Raw genomic sequence first — 24,954 nt, forward strand, 5'->3', positions numbered from 1 at the left:
GCAAAGACCCTGATGCTGGGAAAGATTGAGGACAGGAGGAGAAGGGGATGACAGAGGATGAGATGGTTGGATGGCATCACTGACTCAACTCCAGGAGTTGGTGATGGACAGGGAGGCCCAGTGTGCTGCGGTTCATGGGGTTGCAAACAGTTGGACACGACTGTGCAACTGAACTGAATGGAACTATTTTATGCATTTCATAGGTTCCAACATGATTTTTTTCCTTTTATGCTGAAGAAAAAATGTTCAATGATTTGTATTTAACTTACAGCTCCTATTCCTGAGATAATACTTTTAAAATTCAAGACTACAGATAAAGGTTTTATTTATGTTCTATCACTCTTTCTTCTGTTACTATAGTTTTTACAATTTCACATGAACTGTGTTTCTAAACTGAAAACCAAAACCAAACATCTAATGAATAGGAATAGAGTGGTCAAGTGCTATCAATGTACTTGATAACCATACTGTACTTTATGACCACAAACCAAAGCATATAGCAACCTGTCACTCAGGACCACACAGGCTATAAATCATCATTGACGACAACGCTGCAACTTGCAGAGGAAAGAGCATCTCACACTGTGCTGGCTCTCGATCTCTTCATGCTTCTGCTGTAGGGCTTGGGAAGCCCGGATGGAGTCTCCAATTCCCCACTGGGCTCTCAGCTGCTCTGATCCAGGCCCTTCAAGCCAATTCACAACCTATGAATGGAAGTTGAGATGAAATTTTAAAATGATCAAAAACTTTTCAAGCTTTCATTCTAACTGGTTTATCCCTCCCAAAGTTTCTCAAGTAATTTTAATTCAAATTCTTTACATTGTTTTATTGAAAATTGTATTTTATTGCATATAGTAAATGTTTCTTTTGGAACTGTAAAGCTATAATGGGACAACTTTCCCAAACTTAAATTTGATAAAATATACACTAGAGCATCTTAGGCTTTCAGCTACCTGATTATCTGCCAGGTTAAAAAAATCTGGGATGCTCCCATAAGATAGGATTAAAAACTAACTTATGATGGTAAGAAAATCAGAGAACTACAGGATTTAAAATTGGAAGGGCCATCAATAATGACATTTGTGAAATTTTAAGATTAAGTGACTTGTTCAAGGTACTAGAACTCATTATTTAGTAACTAAGAGTCACATGTCTTCTTGACTCATCATCTAGTTCTTTCCAAAGTACTAAAAAAACAGAATGAACTGATAAAAAGTAAAATATTTTTCTCACTTTGAAAATTAAAAACAGTAGAATTATACTACTGCAATACACTCTAGGGGTCTGAAAGACCATCTAAAGTCCCATGGGCACCAAGTCTACTCAGAAAGATGTAGGGAGGGGACCACAGTTTGCCAAAAGAGCAGCGTTGGGTGTTTCTCTTTTGCTAAGTCCTTGAAACAGTCCATCAGTTCAGGAGACGAGCTCCATATGGGATAGATATGGGAGACACTCTATTAAAACCTCACACCACACAAGTGTCATGCCCATTATAAAAGTCACTGAGATCAAAGATGTGCAAAGTTATGCCTTCCATCAAGCTATTAACAGATCTTCCAATCCAGATCCAGAATAATTTTTATTACAAGCGATGTTGCTGACATAATAACACAGCTGACATTGTAATTTTCATCAAGTTTTCAAGAGAATAGAGGTAGACAGTTAAGATCAAAATCTCATGCAGAAGAAGATGATCAAATTTGCATGCAGAAGAAAACTGGGTTTTGCTTACTCTACCCACAAACATATATACTCTAAAACTACACAGACACAGTGAAGTAATTCTAACAGAAAAAAATAGTACCCAGCTCTACCAAGCTAAATTATTACTTAGTAAGCTAAATTCAAAACAGAAATTCAACAAGATATATGGTTATGTCCTAAATCTTAACTTAGCATAGCTCCGCAGAAATGAATACGGATATCTCTGCAAAGAGTCAAACATGCTTAAGAGCTAAGCAGGCACGCACACACGCACGCACATACACACACACACAGCAAAGTAATACTAGAGACTCAGTGAGACAGGCTTATCTTAGCACAGACCTATAGTGCATTCCATAGCTACTACCAGGTTAATATGTATTTATTTTAAAATCTAAGAATTTATGTAGTTTTAATAATTATATAAAAGCACTGCATCATACCTGCCTCCTGAGAAACCTGTATGCAGGTCAAGAAGCAACAGTCAGACCAGACATGGAACAACGGACTGGTTCAAAATTGGGAAAGGAGTAACGTCAAGGCTGTATATTGTCACCCTACTTATTTAACTTATATGCAGAGTACATCATGTGAAATGCCAAGCTAGATGAAGCTCAAGTTGAAATCAAGACCAGTAACCTCAGATATGCAGATGACACCACCCTTGCGGCAGAACATGAAGAGGAACTAAAGCGACCCTTGATGAAGGTGAAAGAGGAGAGTGAAAAAGCTGGCTTACAACTCAACATTCACCAAACAAAGATCATGGCATCCGGTCCCATCACTTCATGGGAAAGAGATAGAGAAAAATGGAAAACAGTGACAGATTTTATTTTCTTGGGACTCCAAAATCACTGAGGATGGTGACTGAAGCCATGAAATTAAAAGACACTTGCTCCTTGCAAGAAAAGCTGCGGCAAATCTAGACAGGGTATTAAAAGGCAGAGACATCATTTTGCCCAATAGGTCCATGCAGTTAAAGCTATGCTTTTTCCAGTAGTCAGATGCATATGTGAGAGTTGGACCATAAAGAAGGCTGAGTGCCGAAGAAGTGACGCTTCTGAACTGTGGTCCTAGAGAAGACTCTTGAGAGTCCCCTGGACAGCATGGAGATCAAACCAGTCAATCCTAAAGGAACTCAGTCCTGAATATTCATTGGAAGGACTGATGCTGAAGCTCCAATACTCTGACCACCTGATGTGAAGAGCTGATTCATTGGAAAAGCCCCTGACACTGGGAAAGACTGAAGGCAGGAAAAGAGGATGAGATGGTTGGATGGCATCACCGACTCAATGGACATGAGTTTAAACAAACTCCAGGATATAGTGAAAGACAGGGAAACCTGGCGTGCTGCAGTCCATGGGATTGCACAGAGTCAGACACAACTGAGCGACTGAACAGTAACGACAACCTCAACCTGACGAATAATCATGTGTATTTCCTTTCATTAATTTTTCACATGCATTTCATTTTCATGTGTTACTCCAGATTTAAGTGCTGTAGTTGATTCTCATAGAATACAAGTAATTTCTCTCTTGGGTTCTTCACTTTCATGTGGCTATAGTTGTTATAATTTTCAGTGTCTCTAAACCTCTTTCTTAAGGAGGCCAACCTCCTTGCCTGCCTCACCCTCTTGCTCTCTCATTTGTCCAACCAAACCATCCAATCAACCAACAAACAGTAAGAGCTAAGCAGGTAATGTCCTACATCAAATAACTATTACACCTGTTTTCACAGCTCCAGTTCTCTGTTGAGCATCTAAGTAATTTAAACATGAATATTATATAGCAGATATACAACAGAATTTTTCTCCAATCCTCTATTGTTTTCTTAGAAAATGTTTTCAATGACATCCTGGGTCCAATGATCTTATAATGTTAATGGCTAATATATATTATAAAATTATTTTCTAAAACACTTCTGTATGAAACATTCAAGTCATGAAAGTTTAATTGAAAATAAACCTTCACAACATATATATACTATTGCTTTAATTTGTTTATAATTTTTATTTTCTGAGATTCTTAGTGCAATTTATTGAGAAACATCTACACAGGAGCTCTGGGAGAAATAGTATCTAACAACCAAAATATTTTTTGCCATTTCGAAAAAACTCTTGCAATGGGGTTCTTGCCCTCAGTCTACTTCAACTTTATTGGAAGAGATGAGATGGGCAAATAGTCAAGCAAAATAATGTAGCAATGATTACATTTAATTTGAAATCATTTATGTTTATTACAAAACTGGGTTAGAGATTGTAACTAAGAAAAAAACTAGTTAAGAGCATAAAAATGTTGGTAAGTTCCTAGGTGTATGATACTAAGTTGACTAAAATTAGGGGAAAGTTTTCTGGAAGCAAAGTAGATGTGATTTACTTTTTGATTTTATATTTTTCTAACATAGATTGGTTTAAAAAAAAAAGAGTAAGATTTACTGTTTGTTAACAACCAGAGGGGAAAAGCAGAACAACATACTAAATAAAAATCTTTTCACGTGGACTGAATACTCATCTTTGTTGAAATCTCTCTCCCAGTGTGGTTCTGAGTAGCATTCGGGATGCAATGTGGCTAGCTGGCATGTCTTACGATGTCATACGATGCCATGGAGAGTGGGCCCTTGCCTATGCGTCACCATTCCCTCCTTTAACCGAGCCCACCCTGTACATTCAGTGCTCTAGGGTGCCATGCTCTCTCACTGCTGCTGCTGCTGCTAAGTCACTTCAGTTGTGTCCGACTCTGTGCAAACCCACAGACTCCGCCGTCCCTGGGATTCTCCAGGCAAGAACACTGGAGTGGGTTGCCATTTCCTTCTCCAATGCATGAAAGTGAAAAGTGAAAGTGAAGTCACTCAGTCGTGTCCGACTCTTTGCGATCCCATGGACTGCAGCCCACCAGGCTCCTCCGTCCTTGGGATTTTCCAGGCAAGAGCACTGGAGTGGGGTGCCACTGCCTTCTCCAATGCTCTGTCACTAGTCTTGCTTTAATATGGGCTGTCCTGCTGCCTGAAATCTTTGAGCCCCTTCTCTTCCTGACCTCTTTTTCATCTTTCAAGATTCACCTCATGCTGATGATTTTGGTCTTACATTTTCTACTGAATGGTTTATTTTTCTTTTGATCTATTTTTTTAAATGAGTTGTTTTTCATTTCCAAGGGCCTGGATGCTTCTGATTTGTCTGAACTTGCACTGTTAATTTCTGGATGTCAAACAACTCCAAATAAAAACAACATTCTTGTGATTACTCTTGTTATTTCTTTTTAATTTTGAAACTTCCTACATAATAAGAATATTTTAAAAGCATTATTATAAATTACACATTTTAAAGTTATAATTTGGAGCAATATTCTCAAGCCAAAATCCCTGAGTCATTTTTTTGCTCCTTTTTTTTCTCTTACATCCTGCGTATCTTGATACCCTTAGAATCCTGTTGTTTTGACTTTCAAAATAAAACTGCATCTAAGCCTGCTTCAGGCCTTACTGATATCCCTGTGGTAACCTCCCAGCCAGGCTTTCTGTTTCTGGTTTTGAACTCTACATAGCTGACTACTGCTTTTAAAATACTTCCACCAAGTTCAAAACAGAAACCTGTTCAGGTGTGTTTCTAAATATCAGAATAAATAAGTTGTGAATGCCATTCTTTCGGGATTTATCTTTTGGTGCCTATCCCCTTTTTTGTCCTAGTATCTTAAATATTAATATATTCATAGCTTCCACCTTTTCTACAAGGTTTTAGTACCAGAGAGCAAAAACTCAAAAACAAAAGAGGTTTGAGTATTATTTTTGACTCACTGGAATAACTCACTGCCATGATTTTCTTTGTTAAATTCATGCTTTCAGAGTCCTAAATTCATCTGCAAACCCCTGGCAGTAGATGCTCTTTAGAATACAATGTTCCTCAACATCTCCACTTTCTCTGCTTCAGTCTTTTGTATGAGCTGGTTTTGAAGGGGCAGGGGACTAGGTTCCTGTTTGTGTCTACCAGCCTATGCAAAGTATCACTCTTTCATGAGAGACAGATAAGCAGTTTGGCCTGGAGAAAGCACTGAACATGACTCTGAAATCTGAAGTCTGGCTCTGCCCCTAAGAAGTAAAAGGCTCTGGGCCATCACATTTAAGATGTGTCAACGCTACCTACTGTACAGGACTCTTGTCCCGATTACAGTCGTTATACATAAGATACTTGAGCACAGAGGGTGGTATGAATAGTGTTAGTCTCTGTGCTTTTCTCACTTGTTCTGAAGGAAGAAGTTCCTTCTGTTTATCACTCTTCATAAACATTGTCTCACATCTACATTTTTACAATAAAATCCATGTATTTCTTAAGCAAATCCCTGAACTGTTTTATTCTATGCTTTTATTTTTTTTCCCCATTTATTTAGGTCTTCTTTATTTTTTCGTGGTTTTTTTTTTTTTTTTTTTTTTTTTTTTTACTTTACAATACTGTATTGGTTTTGCCATACACTGACATGAATCCACCACAGGCGTACATGAGTTCCCAACCCTGAACCCCGCCTCCCACCACCCTCCCCATATCATCTCTCTGGGTCATCCCAGAGCACCAGCCCCAAGCAACATGTATCCTGTATCGAACCTAGACTAGACTAGCGATTCGTTTCTTACATGATAGTATACATGTTTCAATGCCAGTCTCCCAAATCATCCAACCCTCTCCCTCTCCCACAGAGTCCAAAAGTCTGTGCTTTACATCTGTGTCTCTTTTGCTGTCTCGCATACAGGGTTATCATTTATTCTATGCTTTTAAAAACTGGAGAGAAGAAGAGAAAGTTTTGGGCTTCCTTGGTGGTTCAGTGGTTAAAAATCTGCCTTGCAATGCAAGGGACACCAGTCCGATCTCTGGTCCGGGAAGCCCTCACATGCCGCAAAGCAACTAAGCCTGAGCGCCACAACTACTAACTCCACACTCTAGAGCCTGTGAGCTCACATGCTGCGACTGCTGAAGCATCTGCACCCAGACCTTGCCTGCAACAAGAGCAGCCACTGCAATGAGCAGCCACTGCAATGAGCAGCTTGCACTTGGCAAGCTCCCTGCAACTAGAGGAAGACCGACTGCAGCAATGAAGCCTCTCCTTAACACCCTCCCCCTACATAAGTAAATCTAAAAAAAAAGAGTAAGTTTGAAGTAAGAGCATTTAAGTAAGTTTTAAGTAAGTGCATGTAAGCACTTTGAAATAAGTTTCCATTTGCTTGAGGGGACTCATCTGCTTCTCATTTATTACGATGTATTATGAATATAAAAGCTATATAATAGCATTTGTGTATTTTAAACAAGTGATCAATTATTTCACTGAAAATATCTAAATTCTAAAAATAAGGATGGAATGAAAATAACTCAAAAATTTTAACTAATGTTAAAATGTACATTATTTTTAAAAACCTAAGACAATATTATTTAAACATTTAAACTTTAAAACTCTAGAAAACATGTAAACTCTAGAAACAAAATAAGCAGGTTAAAATAAATCATGATAACTGGGGAAAAACAACTTATCAGCAGAGACTTTCAAAGGGCCATAAATTTAAAAATAAACTTTAAGTAGAGCAAAGACATCTCTTTGGCATGCACACACACACAAACTCAGTTACACAGTCACAGGTACATATAGTTTTAGTGTATGCTGAAAGTAATTTCCCTTAGAATGCACCATCAGTAACAAGCACACCATAAATGTTTGACTATTTCTAATAAAAATGATGCAAACGGAGGTTGATGTCCCAGTACCCAAGTGTATTTAAATGTATTAATGATGGTGGTTTCCCAAAATGGGTTTATGAAACATAACTTCAATCAGGACCTAGTGCTCAGTTGATATGAATATTAAAGCAAACACAGTTTCATGGACAATCCTTATCAATGCGACCTCTCAAATGGTTACGTTTATATGCAGAGTATAACCTTGGAGATGTGCTCTTAAAATCCACCACGATAAGTGTCTGAAGAGGCCAAAAATGCATGTGACTATTTAACACTTATTCCCAACCAGGCTGACTTCCAAAAACTACATGAGAGAATTTCTGGACGTATGTGAGGTCAAACCAGGCAGAAGAGCGTATCAAGTAAATGTGAAGCATCAGTTCAGTTCAGTTCAGTTGCTCAGTCATGTCCGACTCTTTGCGACCCAATGAATCACAGCACGCCAGGCCTCCCTGTCCATCACCATCTCCCGAAGTTCACTCAGACTCACGCCCATCGAGTCCGTGATGCCATCCAGCCATCTCATCCTGAGTCGTCCCCTTCTCCTCCTGCCCCCAATCCCTCCCAGCATCAGAGTTTTTTCCAATGAGTCAACTCTTCGCATGAGGTGGCCAAAGTACTGGAGTTTCAGCTTTAGCATCATTCCTTCCAAAGAAATCCCAGGGTTAATCTCCTTCAGAATGGACTGGTTGGATCTCCTTGCAGTCCAAGGGACTCTCAAGAGTCTTCTCCAACACCACAGTTCAAAAGCATCAATTCTTCAGCGCTCAGCCTTCTTCACAGTCCAACTCTCACATCCATACATGACCACAGGAAAAACCATAGCCTTGACTAGAAGGACCTTAGTCAGCAAAGTAATGTCTCTGCTTTTGAATATACTATCTAGGTTGGTCATAACTTTCCTTCGAAGGAGTAAGAGTCTTTTCATTTCATGGCTGCAATCACCATCTGCAGTGATTTTGGAGCCCTAAAAAATAAAGTCTGACACTGTTTCCACTGTTTCCCCATCTATTTGCCATGAAGTGATGGGACCGGATGCCATGATCTTCGTTTTCTGAGATTTAAGCCAACTTTGTCTCTCTCCTCTTTCCCTTTCATCAAGAGGCTTCTTAGTTCCTCTTCACTTTCTGCCATAAGGGTGGTGTCATCTGCATATCTGAGGTTACTGATAGTTCTCCCGGCAATCTTGATTCCAGCTTGTGTTTCTTCCAGTCCAGCATTTCTCATGATGTACTCTGCATAGAAGTTAAATAAGCAGGGTGACAATATACAGCCTTGACATACTCCTTTTCCTATTTGGAACCAGTCTGTTGTTCCAGGTCCAGTTCTAACTGTTGCTTCCTGACCTGCATACAGGTTTCTCAAGAGGCAGGTCAAATGGTCTGGTATTCCCATCTCTGGAAGAATTTTCCACAGTTTCTTGTGATCCACACAGTCAAAGGCTTTGGCTTAGTCAATAGAGCAGAAATAGATGTTTTTCTGGAACTCTCTTGCTTTTTCCATGATCCAGCGGATGTTGGCAATTTGATCTCTGGTTCCTCTGCCTTTTCTAAAACCAGCTTGAACATCTGGAAGTTCACGGTTCACATATTGCTGAAGCCTGGCTTGGAGAATTTTGAGCATTACTTTACTAGCATGTGAGATGAGTGCAATTGTGCGGTAGTTTGAGCATTCTTTGGCATTGCCTTTCTTTGGGATTGGAATGAAAACTGACCTTTTCCAGTCCTGTGGCCACTGCTGAGTTTTCCAAATTTGCTGGCATATTGAGTGCAGCACTTTCACAGCATCATCTTTCAAGATTTGAAACAGCTCAACTGGAATTCCATCACCTCCACTAGCTTTGTTCATAGTGATGCTTTCTAAGGCCCACCTGACTTCACTTTCCAAGATGTCTGGCTCTAGATTAGTGATCACATCATCATGATTATCGGGGTCGTGAAGATCTGTTTTGCACAGTTCTTCCATGAATTCTTGCCACCTCTTCTTAATATCTTCTGCTTCTGTTAGGTCCATACCATTTCTATCCTTTATCGAGCCCATCTTTGACGTTGATGGTCAGGAACGGCGGTGGTAAGGAGATACCCCTCGTCCAAGGTAAGGAGCAGTGGCTGTGCTTTGCTGGAGCAGCCGTTAAGAGATACCCCCACGTCCAAGGTAAGAGAAACCCAAGTAAGATGGTAGGTGTTGCAAGAGGGCATCACAGGTCAGACACACTGAAACCATACTCACAGAAAACTAGTCAATCTAATCACACTAGGACCACAGTCTTGTCTAACCCAATGAAACCAAGCCATGCCTGCGAGGCAACACAAGACGGGCGGGTCATGGTGGAAAGGTCTGACAGAGGGTGGTCCACTGGAGAAGGGAATGGCAAGCCACTTCAGTATTCTTGCCTTGAGAACCCCATGAACAGTATGAAAAGGCAAAATGATAGGATACCAAAAGAGAAACTCCCCAGGTCATTAGGTGTCCAATATGCTACTGGAGATCAGTGGAAAAATAACTCCAGAAAGAATGAAGGGATGGAGCCAAAGCAAAAACAATACCCAGCTGTGGATGTGACTGGTGATAAAAGCAAGATCCAATGCTGTAAAGAGCAATACTGCATAGGAACCTGGAATGTCAGGTCCATGAATCAAGGCAAATTGAAAGTGGTCAAACAAGAGATGGCAAGGGTGAATGTCGACATTCTAGGAATCAGCGAACTAAAATGGACTGGAATGGGTGAATTTAACTCAGATGACCATTATATCTACTACTGCGGGCAGGAATCCCTCAGATGAAATGGAGTAGCCATTATAGGCAACAAAAGAGTCCCAAATGCAGTACTTGTGTGCAGTCTCAAAAACGACAGAATGATCTCTGTTCGTCTCCAAGGCAAACCATTCAATATCACAGTTATCCAAGTCTATGCCCTGACCAGTAACGCTGAAGAGGCTGAAGTTGAATGGTTCTATGAAGACCTACAAGACCTTTTAGAACTAACACCCAAAAAAGATGTCCTTTTCATTACAGGGGACTGGAATGCAAAAGTAGGAAGTCAAGAAACACCTGGAGTAACAGGCAAATTTGGTCTTGGAATGTGGAATGAAGCAGGGCAAAGACTAATAGAGTTTTGCCAAGAAAATGCACTGGTCATAGCAAACACCCTCTTCCAACAACACAAGAGAAGACTCTACACATGGACATCACCAGATGGTCAACACCAAAATCAGATTGATTATATTCTCTGCAGCCAAAGATGGAGAAGCTCTATACAGTCAACAAAAACAAGACCAGGAGCTGACTGTGGCTCAGATCATGAACTCCTTATTACCAAATTCAGACTTAAACTGAAGAAAGTAGGGAAAACTGCTAGACCATTCAGGTATGACCTAAATCAAATCCCTTATGATTATACAGTGGAAGTGAGAAATAGACTTAAGGGCCTAGATCTGATAGAGTGCCTGATGAACTATGGAACGAGGTTCGTGACACTGTACAGGAGACAGGGATCAAGACCATCCCCATGGAAAAGTAATGCAAAAAAGCAAAATGGCTGTCTGGGGAGGCCTTACAAATAGCTGTGAAAAGAAGAAAGGCGAAAAGCAAAGGAGAAAAGGAAAGATATAAGCATCTCAATGCAGAGTTCCAAAGAATACCCAGAAGAGATAAGAAAGCCTTCTTCAGCGATCAATGCAAAGAAATAGAGGAAAACAACAGAATGGGAAAGACTAGAGATCTCTTCAAGAAAATTAGAGATACCAAGGGAACATTTCATGCAAAGATGGGCTCGATAAAGGACAGAAACGGTGTGAAGCATCAGGCCAGAAGAAAGAATGTGGAGAACTGGGATCACAGCCTCCAGCTGCATACTTATGCACCTGAGAGTGTATCCGATTTGCATCTGTGGTTCCTTTCTACAAAGGAAGAAAATCACACAGATGATTCTAGAAATATTTGCAATGCTAGTCAAAATTGCTGCCGTAATTAATAGCCAGAATAACAATAGCTTATTTCAGTGATGTGGTATCACCTCCTATCCAGAAGCATGTGAAATCTCATTTTAAAATGCAGTGGCAGCAACACAGAGTACTTCTGCATTCCATATGAAGTCTAACGCTACCAATCTCAACTGTGGAGAATAAGCGACGGATAACTGCAATGGATACTACTTATCATATAGTTCATCTATTAGAGCTGCTGGTTTCTTTTCATTATGTCCTGTTTTCAGTGATAAGTCACTAAAAAAAGAAAACAGGAAAATGTCAACTTTCATTAATTCTACATCAGCAGAGGTAGTCAACTCTATGATTATTTTTACATAAACAAGAAATTTCATCTCCCCAAATTGGCAAGGTTAAAGATGATAGTTTATTCTGTGTGTGCTGACATGATATGTTACTAAATAGCTCAACTTAAGTAATCATTTTGGCAAGAAAAATAGATCTTTCCCTGAAATGTGACCTGTGAAAAACAAAGTGTAGAAAACATCACATGATGAATATTAATTTTCTAATTTACCTGTAATGCTCATAAAGAAAATGGAATTGAAATGAGGTTGTTTTTAACAACAATCTCATTGCCATCATCACCATCATTTTAAGAATCCTCATCTCTTTTCTCTAGTTTCTTTACTCTTTATCCATTTGAGCTGGTCCATCATTTCAAAAATGCACTAACACCTTTGCTCCTGATCCCACAGAGCAAAGCATAAATGCTGGAGGAATCCCATCACCCACATTCTCTGGTGCCTGCATGTTAACAGCCAGCCATGTATTCATAGGAACAGGCCAGAAAGTTTCCACCATAAAGTTAAGGCCAACACTACCTAAAAACACATCTATACAACCATGGTAATTTCACTCTTACAATCTCCAAGAAAAAAAAATTCTGAATCATTTCCACTCCATTTAAACCTCTAATCATCTTTAACCACTGTCCTTTCCAACCCTGCTCTGTCTCCAAACCTCTACCAGAAAGCAGATCACATTTGTCTCTTACCTTACAAAACACACCTCATCACTCAGGAACTCAGTCATCTTCTTAATGCCTGACATACACAGAGGCAACTCTGAATTCATCCCACCCACTTCCCTCCTGTTAAAATGGAGTTCTCTCTCTTCCATTCTAAAGCTAATCCCTTCAGTTCTGCTTTGGAGTCCATTCACTTCCACCTTGTCACAAACTTGATAGTATTAATTATTCTTTTTCTCTTGCACATTCAACCCCTCCCTCCAAACAGAAACATTCCTCCTCCAAACTAAGCCTCTTAGTTTTCCATATTACAAAAACAGACAAACAAACCAACCACACTTGATTCCAGTTGGGGGCTGAACTGTGCCCTCAAGCCCCCCACCGCCACCAATACGTTAACGTCCTAAGCCCCAGTACTTCAGGATGTAACGAATATTCATTTGAAGGCAGGGTTCTTTAAAGAGGCAGTTAAATTAAAATGAGGTTATTAAAGTGGGCCTTAATCTGACTGGTGTTCTTAAAAGGAGACAAAGTTCAAACAGAGACAGGTATAGAGGGAAGATGATGAGAGGAAACAGGGAGAAGGCCAAGGAGAGAGGCCTGGCACAGATCATCCCCTCATGGTCCTCAGGTAGAATCAGCCCTGCCAACTCCCTGATCTTGCTTGGGCTTTTAGCCTCTAGAGCAAAGAGAAAACAACTTTCTCAAGTCCGCTAGTCTGCAGTACAGCACACCTAGCAAATTAACACACTCCCACTTCTAGTCACTGCTCTATTTCCCATCTTTCCTGCAGAGAGAACATTCTCAACGAGTTCTCTACACTCCACCACATTCCACTCGCATCCCTGAGTTCACTCCGACGTGCTCCTGGCCCTGCCACTGCCGGCCCTGCCATGAGCAGCAACCTGGATCTTAGGGATTCTTGGTGGATGCGTTAAGTCTTCCTCTTATCCCACCTTTCAGCAGCATTTGAGAGGGTTCCCAGCTCCTTCCCTGACATGTTTTCTTCTTTGGGCTTTCACGATACACAGCTCTTTATACTTTTCTTCTTCATCTCTGACCAATCCTTCACTGCCTTCTCTTCAGGAAAATGCTCCTCTATCTTGTCATTAAATGCTGGAGTTTCTCAAAGCTCAGTTAAAAAGCCCTCCTCTCATCTACTCTCAGCTCCTTTCCTGGGCAACTCTCACCCCATGAAGGTTTTAATTAAAATTCATACACAGATGACACACAAGCCCAGATTTCTCATTTCTGGACCTGTTTGGGACTACCTTTATGTATCTTTTCTTAGGTGTCTCCAAGTCTCCTGAAATGTCTCAGTTCAGCTCAGTTCAGTTTCTCGGTCACGTGTCCGACTCTTTGCGACCCCATGAATTGCTGCACACCAGGCCTCCCTGTCCATCACTAACTCCCGGAGTTCACCCAAACTCACATCCATCAAGTTGGTGATGCTATCCAGCAGTCTCATCTTCTGTCATCCCCTTCTCCTCCTGCCCCCAATCCCTCCCAGCGTCAGAGTCTTTTCCAATGAGTCAACTCTTCGCATGAGGCGGCCAAAGTACTGGAGTTTCAGCTTTAGCATCAGTCCTTCCAAAGAACACCCAGGGCCTATCTCCTTTAGGATGGACTGGTTGGATCTTCTTGCAGTCCAAGGGACTCTCAAGAGTCTTCTCCAACACCACAGTTCAAAAGCATCAATTCTTTGGCGCTCAGCCTTCTTCATGTCTAAAATCAAACTCATGATTTTCCACCCCTTTTCCCTCTGCACATAAACCCAAGCCCTGTCCAATGTTCCTTAACTAGAGAACACCACCATCCATTAAGTCTTGCAAGTCAGAAATGCTTCATCTCTGATACTGTCTTCTTTCTCAACCTTCCTCCCTTCAGTGTCCTTGGGACTTGGCATGGTTGCAATTTTACAACTATTGCTGTAATTATGTAACCATGTTCCAAAAAGTGGGACCTTGTTTGTTTTTACTCACCATTATATTCCACTGGGCACAATGTCACACTACTGTATAATAGACACTCATTTTCTTTTAATAGGTGAGAAAATGCTATTATTAATAAAAACTCATTATGTGCCAAGCACTGAACATTTATTAAATTAAATGTTCTTAATCTCTGTTAACAGCCCTATTAAGCAGGTATTATTATTACTGTTGCTGTTTTCCTTAGTTTACTGAGGAGGAAGCGAGGGCGCTGAGAAGTACATGTCCTTCCCAAGATCAAACAACCTGGATGTGGTAGAAGGCAGACCCAGGTGACCAGGGCACTTTATACCACTATGCTATTCCATCTTTATGGTTTTCAAAGCTGCTCTCAAGCTACTTAGCTAAAGTTTACCTGAGTTTAATAAAAGCTATCTTTAATTTATGAATATGTCACATAGAAAAAGTTATATATAATTAACACATGCTTAGAAATCTTCAGTTTGTATGTAGTTATCGTGAGATAAAGCCTAAATCGTTTTGCCTGGAATTCAAGATCGTCCATGATCCAATGCCGTCCTTCCTCTCAAGCCTTCTTCCCCGTGATTCCCTAACACTCTAGTCAGGGGTTAGAAAACTGCTGCCTGCAGGACAATTCTAGCCGGCCACTTCTTTTCACTTTTTAATAATCTACTTTTACTTTCTATTTACTTTTTACCTTGGCCGCACCCATGACATGCAGGATCTTAGACCTCCGACCAGGGATCAACCCGGTGCCCTGGGCACTAGAAGCACAGAGTCTTAACCACTGGACTGTCAAGCAAGTCCCCACTTGTTTTATAAATAAAGTTTTACTGGAGCACAGCCAAACACACTTGTTTACATAATGAATATGCATTATAACAGCAGTTAAACAGCCATAGCTGCAAGAAAACTGTATGAACCAAACAGCCTAAACATTTACTATTTGGCCCTTCACAGAACAAGTTTTCCAACAGGTGAACGAGAATTCTAGACTAGAATCTAATTCACTGGGAATAAATACAATGGCTACCATTTGCTGAGTGCTGGGTTCTTTCAACAAAACCTTTCAAAAGAGGTCCTGTTATCCCTGTTTTATATGTGAAAGACAGAAGGAAGAGAAAGAAAGAGAGGAAGAGGAAAAAGAAAGAAGGAAGTGAAACAGGTTTAGGTCGTAAAAATGTGACCAGGATCACACAGCAAATACATGGAGGAACAGGGGTTCAGCTCAAGCTCACGGACCATGCTTCATGATTACGGGCCGAACACTTCCTGGGACCTACGGCTGCCTTTTTCTTCAGCAGATTCTGGGATTTAATGCTGTTATTATTTACTAATGCAATCCTTTCTCCTCCACAGGATGCCAATTCTCCTTTAAAACCTAAAGTAGAGGTTACCCATTCTCGGGGATAAGCTCACGCATTGCCTTTCCCACTAAGTCTTACCAGATCTCCTGCTGCCAGAGGGATGATCCACCTATGAACACCCACAGCACTGCGGTCATTGCCTCGGGACACCCAACACTCTCTCCGCTCTTAAGCTTAGTATAGCAAAACCCAAATTCATGTCCTTCAGAAAAACCACAGGCGTTTTATATAGTAAATACTTAACAAATACTTATCTAATGAATGAATCTATATTAAAAACACTGGGACACTTCTAATCTGGATTTGCAAAGTGAAAAATGTAAGATTCACTTCTTAATAATTCAGCAGATGAAAATCCAAAACGTAGCCTAAATATAGAAATATCTTCCTAAGTACTGATTTTTAGTGTTTTTAGCCTACCTACAAAAATCAATTTTAAAAAGAAATAAAACTAAGTATTAAATATATTTCATGTTTTCTATCAGTACCATACAGTAACGAAATAATATTACAGTTAACATATCACATGTCATCATTTCAGTAGGATAGAAAATCTCTTCATAACGTCCAAATTAACAGCAACAACAAAAAAAAACGTTATTGGAAATTTAAAATAAATTCATGGTGAACAATAAAATGTTATTTATTACAAGACTACAAAGACCACAACAGAGGTTCCCAATAACTAGTTATTTTTGAAGCTCATTCCGATACAGTAAGCTGAGAGCTCAACATCATCACTGTAGAAATAATTTAAATGTCAATACTAATTGACCACATGGTCAATGTCAGACTGATTATATGCTTTGCAGCCAAAGATGGAGAAGCTCTATACAGTCAGCAAAAACAAGACCAGGAGCTGACAGTGCACAGATCATGAATTCCTTATTGCCAAATTCAGACTTAAATTGAAGAAACTAGGGAAAACCACTACACCATTCAGTGGTCTAAACCAAACCCCGAAGTGACAGATAGATTCAAGGGATTAGATGTGATAGACAGAGTGCCTGAAGAACTATGGACGGAGGTTCATGACACTGTACAGGAGGCAGGGATCAAGACCATCCCCAAGGAAAAGAAATGCCAAAAGGGAAAATGGTTGTCTGAGGAGGCCTTACAAATAGCTGTGAACAGAAGCAAAGTGAAAGGCAAAGGAGAAAAGGAAAGACATACCCATTTGAATGCAGAGTTCCAAAGAATAACAAGGAAAAAGAAAGCCTTCCTCAGCAATCAAGGCAAAGAAATAGAGGAAAACAATAGAATGGGAAAGTCTAGAGATCTCTTCAAGAAAATTAGAGACACCAAGGGAACATTTCATGCAAAGATGGGCTCATTAAAGGACAGAAATGGTATGGACCTAACAGAAACAGAAGATATTAAGAAGAGGTGGCACGAATACACCAAAGAAAATACACAAAAAAGATCTTCATGACCCAGATAATCACAATGGTGTGATCAGCAAGCCAGAGTCAGACATTCTGGAATGCGAAGTCAATTAGGCCTTAGGAAGCATCACTATGAACAAAGCTAGTGGAGGTGATGGAGTTCCAGTTGAGCTGTTTCAAATCCTAAAAGATGATGTGGTGAAAGTGCTGAACTCTATATGCCAGCAAATGTGGAAAACTCAGCAGTGGCCACAGGACTGGAAAAGGTCAGTGTTCATTCCAATCCCAAAAAAAGGCAATGCCAAAGAATGCTCAAACTACTGCACAATTGCAGTCATGGGAAATAGATGGGGAAACAGTGGAAACAGTGTCAGACTTTATTTTTTGGGCTCCAAAATCACTGCAGATGGTGATTGCAGCCATGAAATTAAAAGACACTTACTCCTTGGAAGAAAAGTTATGACCAACTTAGCATATTCAAAAGCAGACACATCACTGTGCCAACTAAGGTCCGTCTAGTCAAGGCTATGGTTTTTCCTGTGGTCATGTATGGATGTGAGAGTTGGACTGTGAAGAAGGCTGAGCACCAAAGAATTGATGCTTTTGAACTATGGTGTTGGAGAAGACTCTTGAGAGTCCCTTGGACTGCAAGGAGATCCAACCAGTCCATTCTGAAGGAGATCAGCCCTGGGTGTTCTTTGGAAGGAATGATGCTAAAGCTGAAACTCCAGTACTTTGGCCACCTCATGCGAAGAGTTGACTCATTGGAAAAAACTCTGATGCTGGGAGGGATTGGGGGCAGGAGGAGAAGGGGACGACCGAGGATGAGATGGCTGGATGGCATCACGGACTCGATAGATGTGAGTCTGAGTGAATTCCGGGAGATGGTGATGAACAGGGAGGCCTGGGGTGCTATGATTCATGGGGTTGCAAAGAGTCGGACACAACTGAGCAACTGAACTGAACAAATGCTAGCAAAGTAATGCTCAAAATTCTCCAAGCCAGGCTTCAACAGTATGGAACCATGAAATTCCAGATGTTCAAGCTGGAATTGGAAAAGGAAGAGGAACCAGAGAACAAATTGTCAACATCTGTTGGGTCATCGAAAAAGCAAGAGAGTTCTAGAAAAACATCTACTTCTGGTTTATTGACTATGCCAAAACCTTTGACTTGTGTGGATCACAACAAACTATGGAAAATTCTTGAGATGGTAAAAGCAGACCATCTGAAATGCCTCTTGAGAAATCTGTATGCAGGTCAAGAAGCAACAGTTAGAACTGGACATGGAACAACAGACTAGTTCCAAATAGGGAAAAGAGTACGTCAAGGCTGTATATTGTCACCCTGCTTATTTAACTTATATGCAGAGTACATGATGAGAAATGCTGGGCTGGAAGAAGCACAAGCTGGAATCAAGATTAATGGGAGAAATATCAATAACCTGAGATATGCAGATGACCCGACCCTTATGGCAGAAAGTGAAGAACTAAAGAGCCTCTTGATAAAAGTGAAAGAGGAGAGTGAAAAAGTTTTTATTTTTTGGAAAACCCCATCACTGCAGATGGTGACTGCAGCTATGAAATTAAAAGACACTTGCTGCTTGGAAGAAAAGCTATGACCAATATAGATAGCATATTAAAGAGCAGAGACATTACTTTGCCAACAAAGGTCCGTCTAGTCAAAGCTATGGTTTTTCCAGTAGTCATGTATGGACGTGAGTGCTGAAGAATTGATGCTTTTGAACTGTGGTATTGGAGAAGACTCTTGAGAGTCCCTTGGACTGCAAGGAGATCCAACCAGTCCATCCTAAAGGAGATCAGTCCTGGGTGTTCACTGGAAGGACTGATGCTGAAGCTGAAACTCCAATACTTCCTGATGCGAAGAACTGACTCATTGGAATAGATCCTGATGCTAACTAAGAAAGATTGAAGGCAAGAGGAGAAGGGGACGACGGAAGATGAGATGGCTGGTTGGACATGAGTTTGAGTGAACGGGAGTTGGCGATGGACAGGGAGGCCTGCAGTGCTGCAGGCCATGGGGTCGCAAAGAGTTAGACACAGTGACTAATTCAGTTCAGTGACTGAACTGAATTAAACTGAACTAATTGTAAAAATAGTTTGAATGTCTGGTTTGACATATCTAAAGCTCTCTATATACTGTAAATAAGGCTTAGTATAAAATCAGGTACAGAGTAGGAATTACAAAAAAAAATTAGATTTTAAAAAGAATTTAATATATTCAAAACAGACACCTACCTGCATCACCTTCTGCTGAATCTCTTCTAACTGTGTACGCTTACTTCGTTGCCTACAAACTTCCTGGTAGCGGGTATATTGCTCTCGCAGTGAATCTAATAATTTCATAACCTGTGGCTGTGCAAGCAGTTCATCATCCATAGGAGACCATGAGACCCCTCCATCTGAGCCATTAAATCGACGCTGCTGTAATTCGGATAACAATTCATGCCCTTTACAAATGAAAGATACTTACAATTAATATCCATAAAGAAATCCAAATCTTATTTCTCAATCTTCTCAACTTTAGTCCCTTAGTTTTAGAACATACCTGCCTATGCCTACCTAACAGGTCTTAAGTACTAAAAAGCAATTTTTCAGTTTATATAGAAATAAACAGGAAAGCTGCATGCATACATACACATATGGATGCACACTGTTTATCTGTACACTATGTTCTGTATCATAACTGTATCACATACAGACAGTCCTTGACTTAGTGATGGTCTGACTTACAATTTTATGACTTTACAATGTTGCATTCAGTTGAATCCATATTTCAAAATTGAATTTTTTCTTTTTCTGGGCTGGCAACATGCAGTATAACACTTCTGTGATGCTGGGCAGCAGCAGTGAGACACAGCTTGCAGTCGGCTACACAACCATGAGGTACAACCATTCTGTAATCGCACAGCTATTCTGTTTCTCACTTTCAGTACATTATTCAGTAAATTATATGAGATACTAAACACTGTATTATAAAACAGGCTTTGCTTTAGATGATGCCACCCCACTGTAGGGTAATGTAAGTATTTTGAACATGTTTAAGGTAGGCTAGACTAAGCTATGAGGCTTGGTACTTTAGGTGTATTAAATGCATTTCAACATGATATTTTCAACTTATTATGGGTTTATCAGGATGAAACCATGCTGTAACTCGGGGAAGACCAGTGTCATAAATACATACATACCATATACGTCATACTACATAGTAAGCATATAGTATACATATGGCATATATATTTTCTAGATCTAACTATCTTTCTATCACATTCTTGTTATTATTGGATTCACTGCTCAGGATACTGTGCCATCCAACACTCTTTCCCTTCAGAGCACAATTACAATCTGGGACTTCCTGTCTGATGGTACCAATTAGCATGTTTGTCTGATGGTACTAAACAATACTAAGCAATATGTTGTAGGATTTCAGTATTAATTCATACCCTTAAACCATAGCACCTTAGAGAAATGTTGGTGTGTAACAAATGAATGATTAAAGGGATAAAGTCTTCACTACTGGTACAAAATAATATTCAAATAATCTCTATATAAATCTCTACAACATATTAACTGTTGTGAATCACGGGGGGCTATACTAGTATAAAAATTACATTCAGTGTTCTTTGATTACAGCAACCTCGTAGAGAAAAATAACTCATGCAAAAGAAATTAAAATTATAGAATGTGCAACATCTAAAGCTCTATGTATAATATTAACAATTTTAAAAGTGAATAAACTGTACATTCTAGGATAATACAACTATAATTATTATTAAGGAGTCAAAAATACAGACGTTTAAATTCTTTCCTCTTCAATTTTATTAAAGTGTCCTAAATTTAAATGGCTTTAAATAATATAAACATTTTTTCTTATGATTTAGAGGTATTTCCAATTTCTGAAAAACATCCAAGATTGTTTTAAATGTCTCCATTTTATATTTTCTATCTTTGATTTATGAGCCAATAACAAACAAAAAGGATTCAGTGACATATAAAAATAATTCTAAAATACAAATGTAACAAGTTTCTTAATTCAATGGCTTTAGCAACTTTAAAAATGTTAAATATAAACATCATATTAGATGTTTTTAATCTAAAGCAATATTTTTACTGACAGTCTATTTTACTGTCTAAACATGCAGTTACTCAGATTACAATTATTTCTTTGTTCTTTCAGGAAGTAAGACCCAAATCATACTGAAAAACTCAAGAAAACTGAATCTATACAATAAAGATATTCAGAATTTATTTCTTTACTCTTCATCATAATTTATAATTGGAAAAACATGTGTTAAAGACTTACACAAAGTCTTTCTATATATTTATATATATATATATACACACACATATATATACACACACATGCATTCTTTACATATATATACCCATAAAAGTCATTAAGTTCAGAATACATATTATTTTTTCTATTTTGATGACTGCTACCTTTAATCTTTTCCTTGTGGATATCAATTCCATTACAGAAGCAGCACTATATAATGGTTTCAAAGAGCACAGTTAGAGACCAAACTGCCTCAGCTCGAGTACCAAATTCAGCACTGTCAGTTCTGTAATCTGCGTAAGTTACTAATCCTATTGCCTCAGTTTCCCCACCTTAACACTGGGATGACAAGAGTACCTACTTCACTGGGCTGTAGTGAAGGATAAATGAGTTAGCGCACTTAAAGTGCTTAAAACATTACCTGCTAGAGGACTAGAATTATGCCCTATTACTAGAAAAATACATTATAAATAAAATTAAGGTATTTTCATTGGAAAAAATTCCAATGCATTCCAGAATGTGTGGAACTACTATTTGGGCTGGAATATACCCATCACGCAGCTCTGTGCAAGCGAACGCACACCGTGCACAAGGCCATTGCTGGTGCTACATGTTTTCACACAGACGACTGTACAGCACAAGCGGCTCTGGATCTATACCTTGTCTTTAGTGTTATGGTGACAGAACTCAATAATCATTTCATCTTGAGCAAGATTCTTAATATCTGTAAGCCCTGGCTTCCTCAAATACAAATGGAGAAGATAATACTTATTTTTTCTAGGAGTTGTTATGGGAATGAAATATAAAAATGTACACAAATACAATGTTAGCAACATAATCCATATTCAGTAATCCTCATAGCAACCCAATGAAACAGAAGTTTTTATCTTCAAGTCACAGACAAATAAATTCAAATATTTCAAGATAATTGATCATTATTAATAATTTTTAATATTATAGAGTATATTAATATACTTTTAAACCAAAGAGTAGTTTGAAAAATTTCTTGAGTTTCTACAACATAGTATGTACTCAATTCATGTTTGTCTTATTGATTAATATATGGCTGATTAAATGGATTATGATTATCAGTAATGAATACATTGTCTCATCTTACCTGTCTGAAGAACAGTTTCAGGATCAACTGATGGAAGAAAGTTTAAATCCACAGACCTGGCAAGCACCAAAAGAGTAATTTTTTAAAACTACATGTATTTCTATTTATTAATATATAACTTAAGGAAATCCTTTATATATACTTACCAAAACAGGGACATGTAAGTATGAAAATGTGAAGTATATTGGCCTACCAGGCTAATTTCTCTTAAACATCAGGAAGCCCACTAGAGATTAATTAAACAGTAGCAGCCAAAGAAACATCTATGTGATAAATAATAAAATACAATACTTGGAAACTACAATTTATTGCTATTAACTACAGTATTATTTCAAGTATATCAGAGGAATCCATCTTGCTATTTTCCACTGGATACACGCTTTAAACTGAAATTTGTCACTATACAGCAACCCAGGAACATTAACACTAAAAACATGCATGTAGCCATCCTCCAATCAAAAGTTTCTTAGCTACAGCAATCCTTGAGAGTTGCAAATAGCCTCTGATAATCGTATGTGTGTCCCCTAGCACATGTGCTCTCTTCCCTGTACTAATCACATTTTATTTGCAGCTGAACTATGGCCTTCATTTTCTTAAACATATACAGTAAGTGGAGATGATAAAGGAAAGATACATGACAAAGCAAAGCCTGGGGCCTAGCTACTCTAACAGGTCTAGCTCTGTACCTTTCACTTTTGTCAGCTGATCTAGGGCTTCCCCTCTTGTATAGCCCAGGTGCTTCCTAAGGACTGAAATAAGGGATGAAAATTTCCAAGAGGGATTTTGTTGTATGGAGTTTAAAAGAGACTATGTAATAACACTTTAGTTCCTTGGGAAGAGATTGGCAAATACAAGATTTCACCGGACACTTCCTGCAGTCACAAGCCATGGTTTCCTAGTGTTTCCCAAAACACTGAACGAGATTACAATTAGGTAGGAAAAAAAACCAGGGTTCCAGTGGCATGTAAGTACAGGAAATTTTAAGAAAGCAATTAAACAGGTTTCTTTACTGCAACACTTTCTCAGAACCGATGTGTGCATGCTAGGTTGCTTCAGCTGTGTCCTACTCTTTGTGACTGCCAGGCTCCTCTGTCCATGGAATTTTTCAAGCAAGGGTACTGGAGTAGGTTGCCATTCCCTTCTCCAGAGGATCTTTCCCACCCAGGGATCGAAACCACATCTCCTTTACTGGTTCTTCACCACTAGCACTACCTGGGAAGCCTGTATTCTGTCAATATTCACGGTGATTCTACCAGTGCCCTCTTAGGATGTCTTACCTAAAGAACATGTTTCCGAGAAACACCAGACTAACTGTTAGACTATTCAGAAATAAAGAGGTTTGGCAAATTTTTGTCAAGTAACTTGCATGATATTTTCGATTACACAGCGCGCGCATGTGTGTGATATCTATACGCATACTCGCATGTTTACATATACGTAAAATTTTTACACTTACATTTTTATATGGTCTCTAAGGTAGGAATGTTACTAAATGTTAGTTCCAACTTTAGACTTAATCTTCAAACCACTTGTTTTACTTTGTTTTAAATCAAGATTTGGCATTAAACTATGACCTTTTGATAGCTGTCCTACCTTATCTCACTTAATCAGTCTGGACTATTTTGGATTAACAGAGTAACAATGCATTTTGTCAAAGTTTCATTGTATTTATAAGGTCAGATTCAAAAGAGACAGACAAGGTAAGTGTTGATCCTTTCAAATTTCCTAATGAAAAATTACTGTCTAGTGACTACTTTATTACTGAGGATTAATTTGCTTCCTACAGTGCTTTTCACCTGGGGAAAGGAAACTGGTCTGCAAATTGTTAAGGCTGAAAAGTTCAATGGAAATCTCTTAAAATGATACATCTAGGTAGTTACATTTAGATAATACAAATGAACAATTACTTCATCCAGTGTCATAAAACACTATAAATTCCCCAAGCTGAACTCATGAATATCACATATTTTACAAGGACACAGGAGTTCTACAAGATAGACATTTAAGTGCTAATGTATTTAAATAAGGTTATAATGATTTTATTTCAAGCTGCAAGCTTTTCTGTACTCTTTACAAGCAAAGTAAAACTCTAAAAAGGACGGTAAGTCTTTCAGTTTGAAAATATTTCTTGTAAATTATTATACACAGGGTCAGAAAAAAGTAAGTATATTCAACAAAAAACTCTTTTGTAAAGAAACCTGGATTCAAATCAATAAATTTTACATGTAATCAAATTCTCAAGAATTAAAAAATAAATTTAACACAACTTTTGTATGCTAAGTTTGATGGAGACGTGCTTACCTTAGTTCTCTTGGCTTGCATTAACAGAGGTTAACAGAGGTTATCTTTTAACAGATAACTTATAGCTTTGTGAAAATAAAGTAATTGCATGAATAGATTCAAGAATTTGATCTGACAGAGTGACTGAAGAACTATGCATGGAGGTTTGTAACACTATACAGAAGGT

At 38.9% G+C, this 24,954-nt stretch overlaps 1 protein-coding gene across 2 annotated transcripts in view; it reads right to left on the reverse strand.

Moving 5' to 3' along the window:
* SESTD1 (SEC14 and spectrin domain containing 1) overlaps window positions 1-24,954 on the reverse strand; it is a 139,860-nt gene that overhangs the window by 22,519 nt on the left and 92,387 nt on the right. For both annotated transcript variants that reach the window (XM_018065247.1, XM_018065252.1), the window contains exons 8-10: window positions 22,488-22,543; window positions 19,330-19,541; window positions 582-704 (exon numbers count right to left, since the gene is read on the reverse strand). In XM_018065247.1, coding sequence (XP_017920736.1) covers window positions 582-704; window positions 19,330-19,541; window positions 22,488-22,543 — 391 coding nt within the window. The remainder of the gene's footprint in view (window positions 1-581; window positions 705-19,329; window positions 19,542-22,487; window positions 22,544-24,954) is intronic.

The sequence above is a fragment of the Capra hircus genome, chromosome 2 (genome assembly GCF_001704415.2).
Source record: "Capra hircus breed San Clemente chromosome 2, ASM170441v1, whole genome shotgun sequence".
In the NCBI taxonomy this organism is placed as follows: domain Eukaryota; kingdom Metazoa; phylum Chordata; class Mammalia; order Artiodactyla; family Bovidae; genus Capra; species Capra hircus.